Source organism: Perca flavescens, chromosome 5, assembly GCF_004354835.1.
Source record: "Perca flavescens isolate YP-PL-M2 chromosome 5, PFLA_1.0, whole genome shotgun sequence".
NCBI lineage: Eukaryota > Metazoa > Chordata > Actinopteri > Perciformes > Percidae > Perca > Perca flavescens.
This window is the reverse complement of record NC_041335.1, coordinates 17,583,078-17,608,806: the sequence shown is the minus strand read 5'-3', so window position 1 is coordinate 17,608,806 and position 25,729 is coordinate 17,583,078. Positions and strand designations below refer to the sequence as shown.

At 40.3% G+C, this 25,729-nt stretch overlaps 1 protein-coding gene across 2 annotated transcripts in view; it reads left to right on the top strand.

Moving 5' to 3' along the window:
• The first annotated feature begins 797 nt into the window (after nucleotides 1–797).
• wscd2 (WSC domain containing 2) overlaps nucleotides 798–25,729 on the top strand; it is a 34,090-nt gene continuing 9,158 nt past the window's right edge. The window contains exons 1-3 of one of the 2 annotated variants that reach the window (XM_028577993.1): nucleotides 798–1,045; nucleotides 19,213–20,137; nucleotides 24,081–24,195. In XM_028577993.1, the coding sequence (XP_028433794.1) occupies nucleotides 19,744–20,137; nucleotides 24,081–24,195 (509 nt within the window). In that variant the 5' untranslated portion in view covers nucleotides 798–1,045; nucleotides 19,213–19,743. Of the gene's footprint in view, nucleotides 1,365–19,212; nucleotides 20,138–24,080; nucleotides 24,196–25,729 lie in introns of both variants that reach the window. The other variant, XM_028577992.1, reaches the window with a different exon arrangement.

The window sequence follows — 25,729 nt, the reverse complement described above, 5'->3', positions numbered from 1 at the left end:
TATTTACTTCCGTGCCATTCTCTCACAGCTCTTAGATTTGTATAATAACACACACACACACACACACACACACACACACACACACACACACACACACACACACACACACACACACACACAAAATAGATCAAAATTCACTGTCAAACATTTACTTGACTTGGGTCAAAACAACCTATTGTCTTAAGGTATTCTACCTGCCATGTATGCTCAATATTATTTTTAACAGTGGCAGACTCATGTTGTCTGAGGGGCATCAAAAGAGGTTGGCTATATGAAACTATAAAACATAAATAAATACAATTAAAACAAAAAAAAAAATGAAATTTAACTACAACTAAAACTAGGACCATACTAATATATGTATGTCCTCTAATGGTATAACAATGTGCTTTATTAGAGGCTGCTGCTGGTACACTGACAGAATCTCTTTTCTTTACAGACAATTTTAACACAGGCTAGGGGATTTAATCAGGGTCCAGCTGCACTCTGAACTAAGCCTAAACCTACTGCTATAACTATTAATATCACTAGTATTGCTGCAGGAGGCTGTATGTTATATTTGTATTGTGATGATTGAAGTTTAAAGAGATCCCTGAAAGCTGCCCTGCATCATTCCAATCCAGGCAAAATGCTTGCATGCGCAAAACTAACCTGGCTGCACATATGGATTCTGACTAAAGTCCTCACACCAAATCAAACTCAAATTGCCCTATCAGCAGGTAGAGTGTCACCGCACCAAACATTTCCTGTGTGGACAACAGGCACCGGAAAGCAGAGCGCAGAGCGGCAGCCACTGCGCCTCTGTGTGCGCTGCTGTGTCTCTTTAAGTACAGCAGGCAGTGCTGTTGGGCCGTGTGGGAGCGCAGGGCGCACGGTGCGGCGCTGCCTCTCCGCAGCGTCAACAGCCTTCCTTCCTCACATCGGACAGGCGACAGAACAGAAAAGACAGGTCGACCCACCGCCTGCATCACATCCACGCTTTGAACAGCTGACTGGAGCGTGTGAAACGAAGAGTGGACTGTCTCAGCGGGGCTGATATATACTGGTGAGCCTCCAGGGCCATTAACATCACTCCCTCCTTCTCCGACTGGAAGCTAGAAGCATGTAGCGGTTTATCTGCGGTACCGTACAGTAGATTATTGTACAGCACTGAGTGGCTATACGAGCTAATGAGATTGAAAAAAATAAACTAACGTTAGTTATCTGCGGATGAAAGCACAGTAAAAACAGACTATTAGAGATATTTGGCTGAATGATCGTGGCGATAAAACATCATGTCAGAGCCTGAGAGATCCTCAGCTAAGTTGCGTCCTGTGAGCTGCATCAAACCATCTGCTGAAGCCTCCTTTTGACTCGTGTTGAAGGTAAGGTGAAGTCACTACACATATCGAATGATTTGATAAAAACCTAGAAGGAAAGCTTTAATGTAGAAGCTCAGAATAAGTCCTGTAAATTATTCGCATAGGTTGGATTTATTTGTGGTGTTACAGAAGTCCGTATGGACTGGAACAGTGGTCGTTAACATCCTTGAAGTAGGACAAACCCAGAAATGAGGGTTCTACAATTGGTTTTAGTATTTTTGCTGTTTTGAATGATCACTGGCATTTGAATAGCTACAAATATGAAATTGTTGAAGGAACAAAGGAACAGTAGCTGCGGTAGGCTATGTTTTTTTCAAAGGCCAAATGCTTTGATTAGACTGAGCCTCAGGTGATAAATATACCTGAGGGAAGTAGATGTAGTGTGGCCTAATCTGCCAATATCTGTTTCTATGGACACTGCACAGTGAAATCCAAATGTATATTTCTGTTTAGAATCCTTGTAATATTTGTCTGTAATATTTGTACCTGTAGTGTTTGTATGCTGCTGTGTGACAGATGTGAAGGTGTCCCTGCTCTCTACCCGGTACATTATTGTGTTCAGTGGGCAGTAAGAATGCATTAGTCTCTAACCAGGTGCATGGCTGGTTGGTGGCCCACAGGCTGAACACCCTCATCATTTTCCCCAAAGTGTGAAGTTGCTGGGCTTTCATTAGAGCACTCCTGCTAATTTTTAACCAGAGTTGCAAATCAGAAACAGGCAGAACGTAGACTGCATTTTCACCCCTCATTTGTTTTCTTAGTTTAAGAAACTCATTTGTAGTATTCTCTGGATTTTAGTGTCATCACTTTTTTGTTCTCTGAGCCTATTTATTTATTTCCTAATGTTTTCAGAACACGAGTTCCGCTCCTCTGTCTGATTGGTTTTGTCTTTTGTTTTTTTGGCAACTATTAGGATTTGCTGATTTTCTCTGATTTTTATTATTGTAAATTGAATATCTTTGGGTTTTATCTTGTTTGGACAAAACAAGATATTTGAATATGTTACCATGGTTTCTGAGAAATTATAAAGGTTATCTGACGCGTTATAGAAACAAACATGTATTAGGAACAAATCATGCAGATTAATTGATAATAAAAAATAATAGTTACACTAGTTATCCCCATCTGTGCAAGCGTAATACTTAGGGTCACTCCCAATGATTTTAATGAAAGTATGCACATTCAGCAGCTTCCTCTCCCCCTCATTGTTTCTGATGACCTCGGTGTACTGTAAATCACTGTATTGAACCAACTGCTCAGTGTGAAGTGTCCAAGATGAAGAAGAAGAACATAATGGCTGTTACGATTGATCACAATGCTGTTAAAATCAATTCATGAATGGCACTAATTGCTCATGCTGCTGCTATTGTGGCACGGAAGTAAATAAAAGGCACAGAGCATGACAGACCTCTTGTTATGGCAGCGCGGGAACCCATTTCATAGCTTCTGAATGTAGACCAAGCAGAACTGATCAATATTATGAATGTCACTGTGAAAGAAAAATCCAAACTCCCCTCCCTCCTTATTCTGATTGAACCCCTTTGGTAATGGGAGTTTCTGTCACATTACATAGCAATGCGGTTTCAGCTGCACATGGCAGAAATCTGTGGATGCTCATTTAAAAAATAATATCACATTGTTGAACAGCGGCTGTGCTATCCTGTGAGCTCAGTCCTCCCTGCGGTGGAAGCGAACAGATGTCAGAGAAATATGCCAACAACATATTTGTACACTGGAGAATGAGAGGGTGCTGTTAGTGAACAATCAGCATCACCAGGAGCCCCTCTGAAATTCATTCAACTTGATGTTGGCTTTCAGAGAAGATTTTCACACAGTTGAGCTGTGGCTGCAGAGGAGAACTTGAGAGTGGCTCAGATATGAAGTCCTTTGTGTAGCGGTGGGGTGAAGCTTATCTCCTTATCCTCTTGGTGACCTCTCAGGGACGTGCCATGGATCATATCCAATGGCCCGCAGGCTTTGAAGATCGCCAGAAGAACTGAGAGGAATTACAGTTTGCATGCGTGTGCATGCATTACAGTGAAATAACAGTGGTGCTTGCTGTGTGTAGGCTGTGTGGTGTACTCGCTCCTGATATTTCACCATCAAGAAAGGATGTCAAGATCCCCATTAAAGCTCCTACAAAAATAGCTTGCCTTTAAATGCTCTGCTGTCTTCACCAAAGACGTGCCTAAGTGTCCGACGTTCAAAAGTGGAATAGTAGTTTCACACTCAGTGGCTTCTATTTTTATTGGTGTGAATTTAAAACACAAAGGGTATAACTTAATTTGTTATACTTTGGAATAGCTTTCATTGCTCTTCCTCAAAATAATTTTTTTTGAAAGAGGATCATCTTAAAACTGTGTTACAGCTACACAGATCCAAGGAATGGATCAACCTCTCTGCATACACATCTCAGCCAGATATTCAGCTTATAGGATTATCTACACCAGACCTCTTCCGTAAGACATATCCAGATAATTACCGCCTAGACAGGTGGTTAGGAAATACTGTACTATGTGGTAGACATCAGAACCAAAACCTAAACTTTAACAGAAATCTATGGCTTTTGTTGATATATATTACTGGTAGATGTGCATTTACTTTAGGTATGTTACATGGCTCAAACTCAGACTCAAACCCAGACTTTAGACAACACAGCCAACAACATATATTGTATTACAGTAAAGTCTATCTACTGTATAAACTAAATAAACTTTGTTTTCCATCCTAACTGCTCACATGCAGCTGGCAACGACTGAAGAAAAGCTAAATAGCCAATTATATTTTTGAACTCAGACCTGCTGTTCAGGCTTTTCTTTCAGACAGAGACAGGCACCATGCTGAGGACATGACTGTTGTTTAATCCAGCCGAGGCTAATACAGTATGAGGCCTGAAAAGGTCTCTGTGTGTGTGTGTGTGTGTGTGTGTGTGTGTGTGTGTGTGTGTGTGTGTGTGTGTGTGTGTGTGTGTGTGTGTGTGTGTGTGTGTGTGTGTGTGTGTGTGTGTGAAAAATGATCAATATAAAGGAACAATCTTCATTAATTAGTTTCCTTTAGTTGTGTTCTATACCCCACACACACACACACACACACACACACACACACACACACACACACACACACACACACACACACACACACACACACACACACACACACACACCGTTTGAGAACTACTAGTAGTCTAACATCCCTCCATATATTGTAATACATAAATACTGTGATCAGACAGAAGCATGTACAGTATAGTAATTCGATGTAGAAAAACCTCTCTGCTTTTCCAAGACTTTGTCCCGAAACGAGGATTATTACAACATTTGCCATTCATCAGGAGGTCAGTCAGGGTCCCAGATGCAGCATTAACTCTGGCTCCTCTCAGTCTGACCCAAACTCTCTGTTTGCCCGCCGCACCATCAAGACTGACTCACAACTGTGTAAACGTCCTCAACACTATCCGCTCAGGGGAGGCAGAAGGCTTGAGGAACAAAGAGAGGGGAAAAGAGTGTGAAAGCAATGGAGAAAATGAAAAAAAAAAAATGAGGCACAGAAGATAAGGAGAATATAGTGAATATAAAAGCCACATTCTCAGTGGTCCATGGCTGCCCTTGAGATTGTGCCAGTCTCCGAGATTAGCACATCACCACTGTAATTGCTCACCTCGAGTAGCGGACCTCCTTGTCCTTTCTTCAACTTGATCCCTGCCTCACAAAAAGGCTTTTGTTGGCGTTTAAGTGCTGGGCTCTGTTCTTTGGACCTGCTGCACTAACAGAGCTCCAACCTGGCAACAGCTGAGTCTTTAAAAAAGAGAAATTGTGTTTACTTACTCTACTTTTAGGAAACTGGAGTACAAAATGGTCAGAGTGCCTGTGTGTCTGAGAGGCGTTTGTCTTTGGGTAATGCTGGACCTCAAACTAAAGCACCATTTATACTCCTAAATGAGTTCCCACATTAAAGTTATTTATATCCTAATAGTTCAAGGAAAAATTTAAGATTCAAGAGGTTTAAACCATGCAATGAAAAGCTTGCTTTGCCAGTCTTCCTTATACAACTAATAAAAAAGGAGAATAATACAATAAAGCCAAAACAAACAATAAAACAAACAATAAAAAGTTGGAACAAACAGAGTCAACGTTCAGCGCCACATGCGAATAAAGTAAAAAAAAAAGTAGGAATAAAGATAAGGAAGTACAATATAATGACAGCAAACAAAGTTTTTTAAGCTCTATTAGGTCGACAAAGTAGATATTATATCCAGCATGCAGCACTGCAAGGTTTTCTCAGCTTTGACAACATTACTTCAAATAGTGTTAGTCGATCTGTGAAAACGCATCCATCTACATCGAGACTGCACTGTGAGGAATAACAAAGGATTTTTGCTTAAAGAGGATGTCAGGAGATTTTGAAAAGCCCTTTCCTAACAATGCTGCGATACAGCAGCGGGAGTCCCGATGTGATAAAGAATCAGAAGGGGTGGAGCCCCCTCTGGGTCTGTCAGCCTGTGCAGTCAGTGTCAGCAGCGGCTTCTCCTTTCAGTGTGCCGGGCCCTAATTGGGCTCTCACATTTGCCAGAGAAATTTGTCAGGTTGCTGTGAAATGAACTACTTGGCCAATTTAAGATGTGTGTCCCTCTTTCCCACCCCTCCACCGCTGTGATTATCATGCAATAACATGATACTCAAGCTTTTAAACGGATGAACTACTTTTGCTTATTTTCTGTTGGGAATATGTCATTAAAGGATAAATAGTAGAACATTCTCATGATAGTTTTGTGCTCAGTAACTGCATCTACTGGGATTCATGTGAAAGATGTGCAACAAGCCTCGTCTATTTATACGCACTTTAAGTAGGGGCTTGTGATTCTTACACTCAGCCTTACATGTCGTACCACTAATTTCCAGCAGCAAGCGGGATGAGCGCCTAAGTCTATCCCCTTATCAGCTACTTTTCTGAATCTGGCGGTAAGCAGAGCACTCACATGAGCTCCTCTGTAGCGCTAATATTCTCCATCTGTCAGTATCGCTGCCCAGGTTGGCCATGATGTTAGGAACTATCACATGCAGTAAATGAAGCACGCCTGGTCAGCCACGAGCCCATTGCCACGCCTTGTCAACCCTGATCCCTCCGCTCTCTCTGTGATGGTGCAGATGTCTTTCCCAGGTTGCTTGAGGCGGGGATGACTCAGCTTTAACTCAGCGCCTCACTGACTCCCGGGCTTAGCCCTCCCCTCAGTCAACAGTGGCAACTTACACGCTGTGGCTGAACCGTGAACCGACTGAGGCCAAAACACAGGCTGCATATTTGCTGTGTTAGACCCTCGAATGTAGTGGTTCCCAACCTTTTTTGTCTCTGTCTCAAGCACCTCTTTATTGTACCTCTCCACCAGAGGGAATGGTTTCATATCATTGTTTGACAATTATTCAACACAAGGGAAACATAAGTCCCTTTCTGACCGGAGGGATTTTTGCAGTTCTTCGAACATAACGTTCCTAGAACCCTTTTTTTCTTGTGTTCTGACTGGACCAGTTTGGGGATTATTAAGTTCCTCTGACTGCAGTTCCTGTAACTCTTTCAGCTCCTACTTCAGGGCAGGGTCTTTTCCCTTTTCCGCATAGGAACCCTTAGTGACCTAGCAACGTCTGAAACACAAACAGTACATATTCTTCTGTTGCAATTCGCCTACGTATGCTAACTCATAAGATAAACATCACACATTCAACCAGCTAATTAGTTAAACTTACCCGTCGTTTCGTTTGCCTGTTGCATGCTCTGCTCTTCTATCTTCTTCCATCATATTAATCATATTAATTAGGATCATATTACGCTGGAGCCTTCGTCTTCTGTGTTTCTCTGTTAAGTACTCCAGCCTAGTCTTTAAACACCGCCGTTCGAACTCCGTTATGAGGATCCCGGCAAGGCACAACAGGAACATTCCGATGGCCTCTTCCATGCTTGTTTGTTGTTGTATGTGGCGCTAAAGTCTAATGACGACACTATAAAGACCGTTGCCGTGCTTGCGTCACTCCCTTACCCCTCCTACCAGTTCCTATGGCCACTTGGCCAGTGTGAATGCAAATGGCAAACCGGTTTTGGGGGAGAATAGTTAGTAGAACTGTTTAGAAGTGGACTGTTCCTATAACTACGTTCCTGTAACTACTTGGTCGGAAAGAGGCTATAGAGAGGCTGCTGTGGATCTGTAAAAGAGAAATAGGAACTGTTGTTGATTTAGCTCTCTCTCTATTCCTGTAAGTTTGCATTCACACACTCCAATTTAATTGAGGTGTAGGGAATTTTTATCGGTGCTTACAGCATTGAAAAATGTCTTTCCATAAATGTCTCAGTTACTCAGGAAAATATACAGACCTCACTGAGAAACATTTTCTTTGGAACTACTTTCTACCGAAGAAAGAGTCCCTTTAAGTTTCAGAGGCAGAGAAAGTCAGAACCTGGGCACATGAAACCCAAACTATGTGCATTTCAAGATGCCACTACATGGAAGTGAGAACATTTTTTTTTTAAACATGAGTGAACTGACCCTTTAAATAAATTAAGTTTAGGTATTCTTTTTACGAACATTATGGAGCACCTTGCTGTCATCTTGCTCTGTTATTTCAGAGATTTCTGTTCCCTTATCTCACACACAAACACACACACACACACACACACACACACACACACACACACACACACACACACACACACACAAAAACATGCACGCACGCACGCGCACATGCACACACACACACACACACACACACACACACACACACAGAGTCATAAACACCATTGCCTCAGAGATGTTGTCCATGTTGCATCAGAGCAACAGTGAAACACTGCTGCGTGCTCGTCATATTTTATTTATCGTAGAAGAGGCTTCAGCACTGAGGTCTGCTCCTTCCTGCGAGCCCCAAGCAGGCTGCTGCCAGAAAGCCTGAATCCCCAGACACTTCGCCAATTTGTACTTCTACACACACACACACACACACACACACACACACACACACACACACACACACACACACACACACACACATCATTGAAGAAGTGACCCTTTCTCAATTTCCTTTAGATTTTCACCATTTTGGCAGTGCCTGACGCTTAACTGCCGGGCCGGCAGAGATGGCAAAAGTACTCACTTCCCGTACTCAAGTAGAAGTACAGATACTTGTGTTAAAAAATACTCTGGTAAAAGTAGAAATACTGATTTAACTTCTTTACTCAAGTAAAAGTAGCAAAGTACAGGCTTGGAAATTTACTTAAAGTATAAAAGTAAAAGTAGCCTTGCGAATGACATTTTTTATGCAAAGCTACCTGGACCACACAAATGTTACTTGAGTGCAAGATGGGAAACTTCAGTGGACATGGAAAAAAGGCAATTTATATGCCATTGCCTACATTTTAAATGGATGTCTGCCAATAGGCCTAAAACATTGAGTACAGTAACAAAGTAGCCTATTTGTACTTCGTTACTTCCCATCTCTGCGGGCTGGCTAATCCAAAAAAGGGCGAAGAAGTGTAGCGTGAATAGAGCTGAGGCGGGCCGAATAAAGCCTTCAGTCTATACTAGCCTCCTGTGATGTTAGCCACCTGTCACTCAAACCGACACATCCTTCACTATGCATAACCTCAAGCTTGAATATAATTTAAAATTGGTGCATTATAAAAAATCCAGAGACCAAAACCGTTTTTTTGTACCAGGATGTAAACATGTTTAATTCTGCTGTAAAGTTGGACATTTTAACATGGGGGTCAATGGGGGATTGTCTCCCTTTTGGAGTAAGCCTCATGTGGCCACATTCAATTCCTTCAAGAAAATGAAGCTGTACTCTGGCAAAAGTACTAAGATTTGGCTTAAATGTACATTAAACTTGCCTTTAGTCCAGACTTAAAATACATCTGAGTTTAACATGTTAATTTACTGGAAATGCACATAGTTTGGGTTTCATTAATTTACTGTCATGGAAATATCATTTCATGTAGTGCTGAAAGAACCAACAAGGAGGACATATTGACATTTTTTTATCAACAACAACAACAACAACAACAACAACAACAACAACAGTTGACTAAAAATAGGATGTATGAGCAACAAGGCCCTTAATGATGTTCATATTAGATTTGAGAGGATATGTTGACAGCAGGCCTCTGGTGCTGCCCGACCTTTACAGTCTGATTTGCATGATGCTGATGAGGCCCATGGTTCAGTACACATTTTGCAAGGCATGCTTACAGAGCACCATTTAACATACACACTTCATGTTCCTCAAATGAATGCATCCAGACCACTGCACTCAGCTTGCTACCCTGCGTGACTGTGTGCAATAAGAGCTCATCAAAAACAGCTAAATAGTTTGTGGAACATTGGAGCACAGGAGCTGACTGCTCTCATGCTATCCTTGTATTCTCCTTTTATTAAAGGAAAGTAAAGTATCAGTCCGTGATGATGATGGTCAAAGCAATTCAGAGGCTCTTTTGTGATAAAGCTCTCTCTGCTGTACCTGCTTTCCTCCTTTACTTCACTTAGTGTTAATTTCCCAGACAGACGTTGAGCAACCCCACAAGCATGGGTATGTGCAAATGCTTTCGATTCTGCTGTGGGTTGTATGTGTAGGTGGTGAATGCAAAATAGACTGCATACTAATAGCAAGAGGATATTTTTCCAGTGAAGCAAAAAACAATTTTTGTGTCACGAATTATGATAAAAACCCATGTTTTGGCTTATACTTGAATATATTTCCATGTTATGTTACTTTATCCTTCATCTATACTTTGTGGAAAATACTAAACACGACTGTTTTACTGAATGAAGCTAAATTCTTAAAGGAAGACTTCATATACCTTTTCCATCACTCATAATGATCAGCTGTTTCATGGTACGTCACTTGTCAGTAGTAATCAGAGCAGCTGTGTCGTTGTTAGTTAAACCAATCAGGGTCGGCCATTTGTGACGAGCCTATCACAGCTTGATACCCTGCTTTAAATCTGCTCTCTCTTCCCGCGGTTGGCAGTTTTCGTTTCAGGAAATAGAGTGCATCCCGCCTCCCCCCCCCTTCTGCCACCGGTGGTCACGCCCTTGGACCTGGATTTCGTCTGCGCTTGGCTGTCGATGGTTCCTGTGCTCATTCACCACCACCAGTGTCTGGACTCCATCAGGGGATTTGTTTGGGTTTCCTTAAACCCTTTAGGACATTTGGGTTCGATGGAGTCCAATCTCCAGAGACTTGTACATTTACATGTTTGTCTGTACAATAAATATGTCATAATTGCAAGGAAGTCTCTCCTGATTGAAATACCTACTGTTTACGGTACTTCATGCTGAGGCAGCAACGACTTGTATTGTCTGAAGGGATCCCAGCATGTGGTGCTGTGGGCAGGATCATCCCTTTATTCCAGACAACTTCTTTAGTAGCCTCTCTAATCCTCTCTTTGCATACTTATATACTGTAGCTCTCAAGGATATACGTTGGTCAAAATCTTAAATGTTTAAATTTGTTGACAGTGAGCTAAAAAACCCTGCAATTAATCAACAAGGCAGGTGCAATGGTTTTTTTCTAGTTGAAAATGGATTTGGTTTTTAGGATGAGTTTGTGAGACCACACTGTGGATTTCTAAAAGAAAAGAGAGGACTGAAGCAAAGAAGGGATTTTGTCAAAAGTGATTACTTATCATTTCGACCCGACTGTCTTCAGTGCTTCTGAAGCACACACTTACTGTAATAGTTGGTGCCTTTGGCAAAATAATTTCATACTGAACCGTCATTTTTTTATATTTCTTTAAAAATACATTCAATATGCCCTTTTCATTCCTCTCTCAGAGTAAAGGGTTAGCTGCAGTGCTTGAGGATTCAGCCTTTTGCTTAAGGACACTTAAGCAGAGGGTGCTCGTTGACACAGAAGCTTGAATGTGTAACAAGACTGTGTCCCCTCTCACTGCACGGCCGAGCACTCGGCTGTTTTTCTCTACTCTGTCCAACAGAGCAGAAGATGCTGCGTGACAGAAGGACAGTTGTGTCAACATCTTCCTCTGTCAATAAGTTTCCCCAACACTGACCAAAACCTCAAACATAACATTGAGAGTTATGTTTTCTGGCCTCTTGTTCAACAGAACAGTTGGTCAAGCTCAGAAATAGTAAATAGCTACTAAGTCACACTGATATTAAAAATCTTGAATAGTAAGTGGTTCCAAATATAACTGAGCCAAACACCCACTCTTTGGTGCTGCTGAGAACATTTATCCTTAGTAACATGTAGGTTTTCTGACTGCCCAACATGGAAAAAGAAAGTGCCTTGTTCTCAGTTAATACACATCTGTATTTCTTAGCTGCTTATTGTTTGTCTGTGTTGTGCTTTCACACTTTAACTTAATGATGTACTGTTGAAAATTGCCTTAAGTACCATTCAGAGGCATTTCCTATTTTCCCCCCATCACTCCTCCTCACCTAAGCATTTGCTGAAACCTACTGCAATCCCCTCTTAAGTCTATTCAAGCAGAGAGGACTGAGATTTGCAGCAGAACTGAGCCGGGAGAATTCACTTTTAATTAAAGCGGAGAGATCCTCTGTGCTTAGTGAAGGTGGGAAAAGAAAAGGGGGAAAAGCTGTTTTCCTCTGACAAAAAAACAGAACTGCAGATATTCTGTAAAGCCCTGAATGAAGAGCATTGTTAAGGTTGGATAGAGGAAGACATCATTTGATCTCCCATTGACAGCGCCTCCCTGCTGCCAAATAATTACTTCTTTTATGAAGCCATTAGAGAGGAGCGATTCAAGTGATTGTGTCTCAAATGTCCATCCGTGTGGCCAACTCGGATCTGGGAGTGGCAGCTACTGAGGGTTGGTCTGACACTCACACAAACCATGAATCTGGGATATTTCTCTCTGTCTGACACATCATTAGTGCCAGCACTGTCTTTCCTGTTGCAATCAAAGATTTTTTTTTTTGCATGTCTCTCCCCAAAATAGTAGAAGTTCTCTCTGCATTCATTTCTTTCTTTCCCTCAGATTTACAGACACTGCCTGACCAAACACGTCTACAAGTTCAAGAATTAGTGCCATTCCAGATTTTGTGCAAATGACTTGTTCAGTTTTTGTCTTTCTGCTCATGCCTAATTGAACTCTGCTGCTTTATGTCCACAGTCACAATGGAGCTATTATTCCTTCACCCCCATTTTCTTTTTGACTGTCAGTTGCTTATCACAGTGTACTGGTGGAAATGATGATCATCAGTTACAATGTTGCAGCTTAACGCTTCTGTGCACCAGTCGAAGAAGAATGATTACATTATTTTTAGACCCTTTAATATACCTCTTTTCTTTCAGAGTTAAAGGTCACTACTGAGCTTAATGGACCATTGAGTATTATCAGGATTACAATGAGCTTTTTCCCTGCCATCCTGGGCTTAATTTTTAAGCTTTATAGGGTGCACTTAAAAACCCTAACTGAGATTGGTCTGTTCAACCTCTCCAATGCCAAATGTACTCGTATTTCTAATTATTTCCAGGCCTTGAGAGGGTGTAACCAACAGGGCTAAACACAGCAATCATTTCATGACAGCAATATATCTCTTTAGTAGGTGCCTGTTTCAAATTTTGCAAAAAACTAAACAAGAAAAGCAAACTCATACAACATTCCCATCACACCCTAAAGTAATGATTGGCTCCTCAGCTGCTGAAGGAATTAAAAATATGTAAACCAACAAACCAACCAAATGTTTTGACTGGAAAAAGTTGCTAAAAACCTTTATGGTTAGGGACTATAAAACCCCATATTTTACAATTTACACATACACCTGTGGAAAATTGTTATGTCAAAATATGTCTTTTGTGCTTTGCTTTTAGTCAGCTATTTTCCTCCTTTTTCTGTCCAGACCAAATGGCAGGATTTATACTTAGGCAGGTGAAATAGAGCTTCACAGTACAACTGCCAATTTGTCTGCTAATGGCCATACAAACTACTGTTTAGTTGTATTATGTATATTTAATATGATAATATAATACATTTCATGAACTAAAACCACACAGGTAATAACATCAGCAGGCGGTAAATAAGAGGTTCATGAAAGGACAGTGGGGGCTCTGGATGTCTTATTTGCCACCAATCTGCAGCTTGTCTACACTCATTACAGCACATATTTGATTCACTTGATTTACTTCTATCTCATGTTTGTTCCAAAACTTCCCTACAGATAACAGGCAAAGGCTTTACTAAGAGATAACCTACTGATAAATAACATACCGTACAATGTGTAATAGTGGAACACTATTTTTAAACACTTTATCACAGGGTATGTGAAGTAACACTTTTGAGTGTCGGCACTGATGCAGAGGTGAATGTTTTCTGTAATAAATGGTTTAAATTCATCTTGATGGTTTAGGAGAAAGTATTATAAGGAACAATTTGTAGCAAAAGTCAGGAGTTTTTAAATTACTTTTCTGGCTTCACATAATCTTTCACTGTACAGAGATTCTTGCAAACATCTTTGCTGATGAGCTTTCTTTTGAGTGGCCACCAGTAATTAAGTGTATTGGGCATTAAGACAATCACTAATGCGGGCACACACTGAGTTCAAACACAGGTTTAATTAAAATGGCTGACATGAAAATGGGAAGCCAAAAATCTGTAGCGCATACCGTGGTAACTTTTGCCAAACATGAAGTAAAAAAAACGGCTTTGGCAGTGTGATCCTGTTGTTATTGGAAGCCGTCATGTTCACACTCCAGTTGTCAGGGGTCATGCACTCCTCAGAGCTGCCATCTGCGCTGAGCGAGCCGCTTGAATCTGTTCTGTAGAGCAGCAAAAGTTTGGCATCTAACTGGTTGATTTGAGCTTTCTCAGTTTTACATGTGAACTGCAGTCTTTTTCTAGACTGCAAATGTCTTCAAAATTTTTTTTTATTGTTTCACCTGCACCACTTACAATAGTACATTTGTTGTTTTAATCTTATGCATTAAATACATATTATATACTAACTGTACTCTCAACAACCTTGCTGCTTTCTGGCGGTCTTGAGTTTTCTCTTGGACCTGTAATGAAGCACCAGGCAACTTTGCAAATAGGATGGCGTGGAACAATCTGAGTAAATTTGAACACAAACATGGCCAGTGTTATCACCGGGGGAGGAATGTGATCTTTAGTTTGATTTGATTTGACAAACACGGCTAATGCGCACTGGCAGGCGAAACACACCAGGAGAGCGGAAAGATAGGCCCCAGGGTGAGAGGAGGGTCAGGGCTGCTGCAGCCAACACTGTTAACCCTTCTGCTGCTGAAGAACCAAAGATATCCGACATGTTACAGTGAAGTACTTTTACAGGATGGGACTTAACGTTGAATGTGTGTGTGTGTGTGTGTGTGTGTGTGTGTGTGTGTGTGTGTGTGTGTGTGTGTGTGTGTGTGTGTGTGTGTGTGTGTGTGTGTGTGTGTGTGTGTGTGTGTGTGTGTGCACATAACACAAACAGGGAGTTAGTAAAAAGGACAATGAGAGGACAGTCAAATGGTTTCCTTTCCCACTAATGCTTGTGCATCTGATAACCTCTTCTTCCTGCCACTGTTAAGACTGACCGTTTCTATCACAACAATGTGTTTCTTCCCTCTAGAAGCCCACTGTTAAGGACACTCAGTGTTGGTTTTACTGTGGACCTCCCTGACATTTCACCATACGTGTGTTTTCCAGCAAAGCACAGCAAGCAAAACCCACTTTAAAATATGGGAGAACATCACAACTAATACAATTCAGCTTGTGTGATTTGCACTGGGGGATTTTGAGGTCTAACAGTTAAAAAACCTCGCCCACGTTCGAGTGAAAAGAATGCTTTTTGGCAATCGAGAGACAGGGGGAATGGAAATTGATTACATCTGCAGAACCAAGTTCCAAAACTGAATATTTGACTAAATGTCCAACCTCTAAAGATTCAAGGTTCAAATCGTGTCTACACTTTTTGAGGATATAAAAATGAAACACAAACATGTATCTACTGTCCTTTTACATCTTTTATAGGCAGTTTCTTTCCTTCAAACCCCAAACAAATAATGCATAATAACACTGTTTCTGTTGTACCACAGTTGTGTTCAATATTTTTCTTGCCGTTTTTCTTGCACTGAGATGTAAGGGTTAAACCCACTAGTTGTCTGTGCTGGCTGACAGTTGTCTCTGAACTCAAAAGGTGTTACAGCTCTGTCTTGCTCAACCCTGCACCCTGGTCAATGAGTCCCAGGACAGATATGGAGAATATTTATGGACTGACTTGTGGAGCCATTTGCCTGCAGCACAAGCTGAGCTGGCTGTTGGCCCGCTCACCAAAGATTAACTTTGACGTTTCCTCCCCTAAATCCGCTCTGATTAAATATTTGCTGGCTCATTTAATATGAATGTGAATTAATGGTGAGTTCATGCCTGCTCCACTTGAGTAAATGCCATGATTTGGCAGAAAGACCTCTGCACCTCCTATCTCTTGTCTGTTGCATTTCCCGTTTTCTGTTTACGAGTGTCATGCCTGATTTTAATCTAGTCCTGTTTTTAGCTCTAAATGTGAATAAAGTTCACCTGCGGTGGCTCTTTATAGCACACACTTGCAGTATGTGAAGCTGTAATGTGAGGACCTTATTGTGGGAAAAATAGCCCATTTTAACGGCATGACTCTAGGGATGGCAACGTTGGTCTGTCAGTCGCTCGGCCACCACTTTGGTCCAGACTGAACATTTTCATCAACTATACACTCTACACACATCCATGGTCCCCAGACAGTGAATCTAAATGCCTTTGATAACTCCCTGACTGCCACCATGAGCTTCACATTTGTTCCATTGTGTACAGATATTCATATTCTCCTTAGGATGAACTGTAATAACTTTCGTAATCTTTTAACTTTTCCTCTAGCGTCATCATCAACTGGACATTCTAACTCACCCAGTACTTTGGTTTATGACCAAATAAATACCCGTACAGCTAATGACATTCCCATCAGCCTCAGCTGTACTTAAAGCTATAGTGCTATAGTAGGAATTCCAAGTAATGGCAACAAAACTGTCGGCGCGTCCACACGATACAAGCCTTCCGTGACTGCGCTATCTTGTCTCTGAACATAGCCATACTGAGAAATACAGACAGAGTTGTGTGGAGCTGTAATTATCTTTTTAGCAACTCATTTGGCAATGGCTTGAATGTAACTGACGTTCATTAATATAAAAAAGTTACGCACTAAAGAGTTAATGCTAATTACCAAATATTAGTATGCTTACACACTAAACTAAACTCACCTGAACATGTCAAACATTATACCTGCTAAACATCACCATGTTAGCATCGTCATTGTGAGCATGTTAGCATGTTGACATTAGCATTTAGCCAACACATCCTTATACCTAAACAACATTATAGGTCAATTTTGAAAGACTCCCAAAACAACACATACAACCATTCCATGTGCATCATGTGACCATTTTATTTAACATAACAGGTTCAGTTTCGTCATGGACGTCATCGCGTCACAGACTAAGGTTCGCAAAGCTTTGTTAATTTTACCTCCTTACGCTGAAGTTGGCGCTCTTATACTTTGTCACCTCACTTCCTATATTGCTCTCGCGATGAGTACTACAGCCACAAGAGGTCGCCGGCTAACAAGAAACATAATTGTGGGTCGTTATGAGCTTTTGCATAATCGACTCGTGATCATTTTCTGGGTTAGGACAGGAAGCATTCAGCACAAAGCACCGCTGTTGTTTCTTTTACCTCATACGATATGAAAGAACCAATTGCAGCAGGAGTCCATCCACACTCTTGTTATTGTCATTTGAAACCGCAAATTAGCCACAGGTTTAATTTCAATTTAATTTTCGTAAGTAGGGGAATGAATTATTAACACCAGAAGTTAACTGGTGTGTGGCCCTGATGCATACCTGAGAGGCAGAGTGGATGAGGTGTCATGTATCCCTATGTCACTTTCTTCATTTGCTTGTCCTCATAAACCTTTTTACTGTGTTTGAAGAACAGAAGTGCCTCACTACTTTTTAGCTACAGCTATCATAACATGACCTGTGCACTTACAGCCCTAAAACAATGCTCTTATGTGCATCTTTGCTTACAGGACCCACCAAGAGGCCACTACACATTTCAGGATACAGTTTCCCTCCACAGTGAGTTAGGAGTAAGAGGCATATTGAAATGTGCAGTTTAATTTTTCTATTTAGACCTTGTAACCCTGTAGGGAACCTAGATATGATTACATTTCTCCAAGCCAAACAAATTATTCAGTTTGAAACATAGACCATCTTGTTTGAGAGTTACTGTGTCTAGTTTGTTCTGAAATATGAATCATTTCTCCATCGACAAGGAGTCAAATCCTGACGCAGAACTGAAAAATCTTCATGGTTACTGAAAAAGTGTAGGAGTCTACTGTTTAATAATGTTTATTAACAGAAAGAAACAGCAAGAAAGGGAGTAACACACTTCTCAACATGTCGATCAAAAAACATTCTGAAATGTACGCTTTAACTTCATACCAGCAATTAGACACAGCAACAGATTTATTTAAAGGACAGTGTTTTTTTTTTAACTTTGAAGCCAGAACAAATAAGACTTTCATGTTTTTTATGTCCTGAGTGTGAACCTCACTAATGTGATTTACTTGTTTTCTATTAACTTTGGCAACACCCTTCATTTAAACCTCAGATCTTTTAGTGTTTGTCATATTGGAACTTAATTCGACCCAGGAGAAGAGATTTGATCTGAAAAAAATAACAAAATACTAAATACCTAAAATGCAGACTAAGTACATCAATAATGAAAGCTCTCCAAGCAGAAATTTAGGAGTTACTGAACAGTATACTAAGGCAGAGTTTGGAGAATCAGACAGGATGTGGATTGTATTTGTGCCCAGATGCCGCGGGTTCAAGCTCATGAGCAGAATGTGATCTATTTCTCCTTGAGGGACCCAGACTCTTCCCAGTACCGCAGGGAAAAGTAGAGGGGGAGGAAAGCCATAGGGGGTCTGCTGTGCCATTCAGGTTTCAGGTGACAAGTATTCTGCGGATTTGTCCTGGGGCTGACAGACCGAGAGCCATAAGGGCGAGTGTCCCCTTGAATGTTCTAGAAAAGTCCCTGACCCTGAGAAGTGTTGCGTTACACCTTCCAATTGTAGCTTCCCGGCCTCGTCCCAGAACAGAGAGCCCTTTGAGAGAAGCTGCCGAGAATTTGGGTAGTCGGGATACAGCAATTCAAAAACAAAAATTGCAGTTATCAGTGTACAATCTCCATAAGACAATCCATTATAGTATACGCTAGATTTAATGGATGAGTAGACTTTTTAACTTCTGCATTCTTTGAAAATTAAGTGAGCCTGTTTGCTCTTTTCCTTTCACACATTCACCCAAATTATCATCACCTTAGATCATCTTGAATAATGTTTTTAATTCCCTTCAATTCCCACACACATTAGTTCCCGAAGACAGCAGTGATTGAAAATGATGCAGGGTAGAGCTTTGTTTCTGTTTCCCCCCCTTTTGGCTTAACCCAATTTATTAAAGATAATGTACAACTCTGAGCTTGTTAATGTGAAGCTTTACAGGCTGTTTTGTGAATAAAGTAACAACGGAGATAAGTTTCCCAGATACTGCATTGTTTTTAATCTTTGTTTTTCTTTGCTTTTTTCTGTTTCAAATTGTATTCTCGTTAATATGAGTTTGACAGAATATGAAAGAATGAAGACTTTTTAACTTGTGATGATGTGATGTTTTTCCTTGCATGTGATGCACTGACTTCATCCTTTTGTAACCTGCTCATGTTATTTTTCCTTTTCCATGTGCGATAAAGCTTACTCAGGTGTGTACTTATTCTTTTTCTTTTTTGTGTGTCTTTACTGCAGATGGTGAGTCACGCCCTCTCTCTCAGTGAATAGCCAGCCTCACAAAGGAGAAAGGATCTCAGCTCAGCCAGTAAATAAAACCCTCTTCCTTCTGCACAGCGTGGGAGAAGTGCCACTGTGGTGCTAGTGTAGTATCTCTGTAGGCTGATAACTGGAGTGAAAGCAGCGTTGAGGGATCATCTTTCACTGAGCCACTCGACTTTCATGCCGTGGCCCTGGAGCCGGCTCTCAGGGCTGGACTGTCAGCGGGAACGCAGAGAGACTCACATGGACTCGATCAGCAGAGCTGCACAGTGCATAGGTGTAAAGCATCTTCCTCATGAGATCGAAAAAGCATACACGAGGGAAAAGCCATGTTATTGTTTGGATGACCTTCATTAAGGATTAAGACATTTTAACTCACTTTTTCTTTTTTTTTTGTTGGGGCCCAGTCGAGCTTTGTGGTGGGAACAGGGACAGCTCGTGTTGATTTTTCTGCTTTATGAGTTTTCATCACTGGGAAAGTGTGTCTGAGTGGCAGGGGGAGCCAGCATGGCCAAGACTCTGCTGAAGATACAGCGCTATTTCCGCAGGAAACCTGTCCGATTCTTTTCCCTCATCCTACTCTACCTGACTGCCGGGAGCCTCGTCTTCCTGCACTCTGGCTTCGTCGGGAACAGCGGCCCCGGGTCCAGAGGGGGGAGCCGGGATGCTGTGGTAGCTTCAGAGATGGGAAGCCGGACTTCAATGTCAGACACTCGTGGGCTTGGCATCATGAGTCGAGTGTTTAAAGAGACACGCAGGTCTGGACGGAGGTACGGCCCTCCGTGGATGAAAAAGGCCAGACAGGAGGGCCGGGAGACGGTGCGCAGGGGGGGAGACTACACCAACAACTGGAACCGTGCACTTAAAGGCCGCAGTGCCAAAGATGTGGACGATGGAAGAGGTGGGTTATACCAAAACTACTTCACTACATTGTTGCACTGGTATTTGTTTCAGCTTGACAGTTTTCCACATTCAAACAACAGATCTGCGCCCACATCGTAAAATCCAATTGATACATTGAAATTTTTTTTTTTTTAATTTGCCCCTGACTTTTCCAACATAAAAAATGCATTGCTCACTTATGCAGATCAGCAAAGCATAAATAGAATTTATTGGTATAATACATTTTAAATGATGGAATAATCACAATATGTGCCAGCAATCACAGTGTTGCAGCATTAATGACTACTCAGTGTTTACAACTGGATTCTTGTTTCAAATAATTAGAACAATTATTATAATAACGCATTGTTTTTTTTGTAGATGATAATGAGAATATTCAACGACTTTTAAGAATTAAAAACATTTTACTACAGGCTGATTTATAATGCACATTCGCTGCCAAACACACAGGCAGCACTTGTCCCTCCAACACTTGATGTTAATATGAAATTGATCCATAGTAATCTCTAATTACAAACCGCACCGTCTTAATGACTGGTTGTAATTGGTCATGTATGAAATCTCTTGAGAGTGGAGTTAGATGATAATTATGATTAAGACCTCGTCTCAGAGTGAATCCTTTAAGGTTCTCACCCAAAGAGCTTCAGCTGCAGCTGCGCTTTGTGCCTGCAACACAATCACAACATCGAAATGTCTTCACAGTTTTCACAGTTTTATCTCTCTGCATGACTAGCCCTGTAACAAGTATTACATAATTGTCTAGTTGTCAATATTTTTACATAATCGCGGTTTCCTTGTTTAACCGCAATTAATTGCTGACATTAGCTGAGGTCTTAAGGCATATGACTGGTAATTGTTAATTTTGTAATTTAAATTGTAATTATATAGGCTAAGTGATTATTGCCGGACTATATATTTTTATTATTTCATTAGTTGTTGGCACTTGACCCTATACACGTTAATAGCAACAAAAATAAAAAGGGTGGATACAGTTAGAAAAGATGTTTTATGATAATAAAAAGGCGTTGTTTACTTCATAGGCTGTGTATTTGTTTTTACATTATCTGGGTCACCTAACAGTGATATAACCAAAAAGATGTATCCTGGAATTCATTCAAAACTTTAATTTGTTTGAAAAAGTAAAAAATAAATATATATTGTAAATCACAATTATTCCTGAGACAATTAATTGTACAGCAAAATTTTTAATTTTTACAGCTCTATGTGTGACTACACAGTCCTGTTAGAAAAGGTCAATTAATCAATTCATCAATCAATTCTATTTTTCACGTAAAATCGTACAAGGTACAACTCCAGTGATATTTGATCACATCAGCTCCTTTAACTTGTGTATGATTCATTATAAAGCAAAATCTGGCCGCCACATTGGTACAGAGAAAAAGTAAAAGACAGTTTACATATAAACTCCTAACTGGTATGTGACAGCTTATCAAATCTCAAATTGTTTTGAAAACACCAGGAAGTGTGTCCTGAGCTGACCTTGGATGCTTACTTATTCCTTTCCAAATGAAACATGATTAAATGCGCTGATTACAGGATACATGTTACTCCTGACTCACTTCTCTCTTCCTCCTCATGGCTTTCCTTACCCTGTCAAACACTCTCTACAGTGTTAGATAAAGTATAAATTATTTAAAAAACAAAGTCAACAGTGGATTTCTCCAACATGAGAACCAGACCCCATATTCCTCTAACTCCGTAAGGGAAAATAGTAGCAGTTGTGGAATAAGTACTCATATCCTTTAAGTAAAAGTAGTAATATGGAAATGTTATAATACTCTGTTATAAGTTAACGTCCATATAAAAGCATTGAAGTACCCGCATCAAAATGTATTTTAGCACTCATGCAGAAAACTATATGCATTATATTGATGGATTATTTTTACTGATCCCTTAACATGTAAGCAGTATTTAAAATCTTAATCTGTAAAGTAACTAGTAACTATAGCTGTCAAATATATTGAAGTATAACAATACACATACAATATACAATACCATATCATACAATATTTATCCCTAACATGTAGCGGAGTAGAAATATAAAGTAGTATAAAATGGAAATACTCAAGTAAACGACAAGTACCTCAAAATAGTAGAGTACAATACTTGAGTAAATGTTATCAGTTATAAGTCCACTAGTAAAAAACATTCAGTTCAGCAGTTGTAAACATCTCGTCCAGATACAACTCGAAACAAAACATGCTAGATTTCTATTCATTCATATAAATAATATCTTAAAATAGACACTGAGGAGCCATACATTTTTCTAAAACTCCATTGTGGTTATGTGAGTTTCTGATTTCTCTCCAGAATGCAGTACAGACAGGTGAAGAATCTAAACTGGCCATAAATATGAAACACAAGTGTGAGTGACTGCTTCTCTGTGTTTTAGCGTTGTGAAAAAATGTGGCGGCAGCTTTCCGGATTTTTATCTCACTCTACTTGGGGATGGACTCCAACATCTCTGAGCCAGAAGAAAAAAACAAATAATTGATTCTATTACAAAAACCATGAGTCACTGTGGTACAGGACCCTGCTGCGCATTAGAGTGTAGAATATTTAAGAACAATGTTTTTCTAGTACAGTGCTGAGCTATCATTTTTTTTCAATTCAAGGCCAGGAAAACTAACATATTTACAATGTATATTCAAGTCACTGGTCTCTCAGTCTGGCTCAGTCCTCCTCCTCCCCTCCCTTCCTGAAGCACTAACCTCACAGGACTGCAGCTAAAAGTGATGATGGAGTAATTAGCAGCTTCAAAGCATTTGTTTGCTCACATACAGAACCACTCAATACTCTGCAGTCTCCTCTCACTGCAAATGCCACTGGCTTTGAATATAATTTGGAGCGAATATTGCAGCGCAAGACGCAGAACGCAGCACATTAACACATTTGCACTGTGTGGTGCAATGGCGCAGAAGCATACGGTACTAAAGGGAAAACAGGAGTGAACTGGGGATAGAATTTAGCGTATACACTGTTGACATTATAGTTAATATGATCCACCAGATAGAGGGAGGTTGCTGTGGAACATTTGTATATTGAAACAGATTATAATATCATCAGTTGGGTCTGATGTTTCATCCTTTACCCTCATGTCATACTAAGAATAAATATACCATTCAAAACGAGGTTCCAGCTTCATTTAAATTCGCATTTCCCGTCATCATAAAGCAGATTAATTTCTGCAACAATTGTTAGAAAGGAAGATTACAGCTGAGTCCTGCAGCACACCACATGCTGCACGAATGCAGGCCTTTAGTCCATAACAATTAAAGTAATGCAGTAGACGAGGACTCATTTAGCTATCGTTAGAGGCTCAGAGGGGTAATGGCACAGCACAGATGGCGAGAGGTTTGTTTGTTAAAGGTATAGTGGAGCCTGTGCAGCTCAGTTAAACAGAGATGATGATGATGTGTTGACCTGCCAAGGGACTACAGATGAGCTTTTTTGCCAACTCTGGTACATTTACATTTTGAGTGTAAACAAAAAATGTCAATTGATGTGCATTTTCCCTTTTAAATACACAAATAAATAAATAAATAGAAACAGTGTTTTAATAAAAGGGAAGAAGCTGTTGATTGTTGCTGTATGCCTCTGCAGAGGTTCATTGGAGCCCAACCCCCACACACTACTGAACAAATGCATAGATGACAGTTACACTTATAGGCCACTAGAAGGGGATGTGTGTCTTTATAAATAAATAAAGATTCTGCCCCAGTTTGGACTCATCATGTGCTTTGTTACTACACTGTGTCGGCATGTGAAGAAAAAACTGCTGTATTAACTTTTTACTCTTTTATGGCTGTTTCACACATTATTTGACTGTGTTGTACAGCAGCTGTACATATATATTTTCTTTCAAAAATGTGTCTGTATTTTTGTGTACAAAACTAACATATATTTTTTCTCTTTTTCAGCAAAGTATATCGGCTGCTACATTGATGACACACAGAAAAGAGCGCTGAGAGGAGTTTCATTTTTTGACTACAAAAAAATGACTGTATTTCGTTGTCAGGACAACTGTGCGGAAAGGTATGATGGCAGCAACAATAAACACTCATCCATTAGATATACCAGTACTCTCTTTTTTTTATTTCTACTGTGTAGCTGATAAATAAAGTAGAGCTGACAGTGCAGAAGAGCTGACATGGAATTAAAAACTCCTGACAGTGATTAAAAGGTACTTCCTCATTTGTGGTGTTTTATGGAGTCAGTATCATGTATCTGATGACCAGTTAATGAAAAATACAGACTTGTCACATATATTAACATCGACATATATCTTGATGTGCAAAATATTTTGAAAAAAAAAAGACTGGAGAAAAACTCCAAATAACAACAAATAATCTCACCTCAAGGCCCAATTTGTAGGTGTTCAGGAGATTTCACATTATCAAGTTTTCCCAATTTTTTGAGTTTCAAAGTTAATTTTTTTGTAGTTGGAAACAGCATTTAACAAAATTATCCTGAATAAAAATGGTAATATGAACATCAATGTACATCACAATGACAACTGGGCAAAATGCATCTTGCTTATGAAGATCATGAAATATGATTAAAAGCTCCAGGACAGCCATTAAATCTTCCTCAAGGTGAGATTGTTATGTCAATCATTGGTTTAATCAGAAAACACTACACTGAAGAATATCGTTACTGTCCAACTAAAATACACTATATGGCCAAAGGTATGTGGACACCCATTTTGCCTATAGAGTTGTTTTTGTCATCCGCCTCAACCCCATCCAGCCATGACCGATTCATTCTGTCGACATTATACAGTATACTAGGACATAATTTAATTTTTTTTTTTAAGATTATTTCTTGGGCTTTTCCACCTTTAATTATGACAGGACAGCTAGGTGAGAGAGAGGGGGAAGACATGCAGGAAAATCTGGAGTCACAGGTTGGAGTCAAACACTGGACCTTTGCATCAAGGCATAAACTTCTCAGAATATGCACACCTGCTCTACCACTGGTCCAACCCAGCCACAGCTGATATTGTGCTTTAGTGTTGTATATTTCCGTACTATTTTTTCATTAAACCCTCTGGTAGTTCCATTTTATAGAAAATGTTTCCACACACTGGCTCTCAAGATGCAAATCAATTGATTCCATGTCCAAAAGGTGACATGATGGTGGCACTTTTTGTTACACCTGCTTATATTGTGTCACTCTTAGCACGTGGAATAAATCCAGACTCTATTCTACTTGTTTGTTGTGTGCCGGCAATTTTTCCATGAAATAAGACTGATTTTAGCCACACACACCTGCCACTATCTTTTGTAAAGCCTGGATTCAGCTGCTTGCTTTGCGTGGTTAATAGTCCAGCCTTGCATCCAACACCTTTGATGATTGAATAGGAGAGCCGACTGTGAGCCAGACCTTATGGACCGATATCAGTGCTCAGCCTCAATTATGCTCTTGTGGCTGAATGGGAACAAATACCTGCAGCCAGGTTCCAAAGATCCTGTGTAAGGCCTTCCCAGAAGAGTTTAGGCTCTTATACCAGCATGTTATTACTCCAGGTTCTGAAATGAAACGCTCAACAGTCACATAAGGCTGTAAT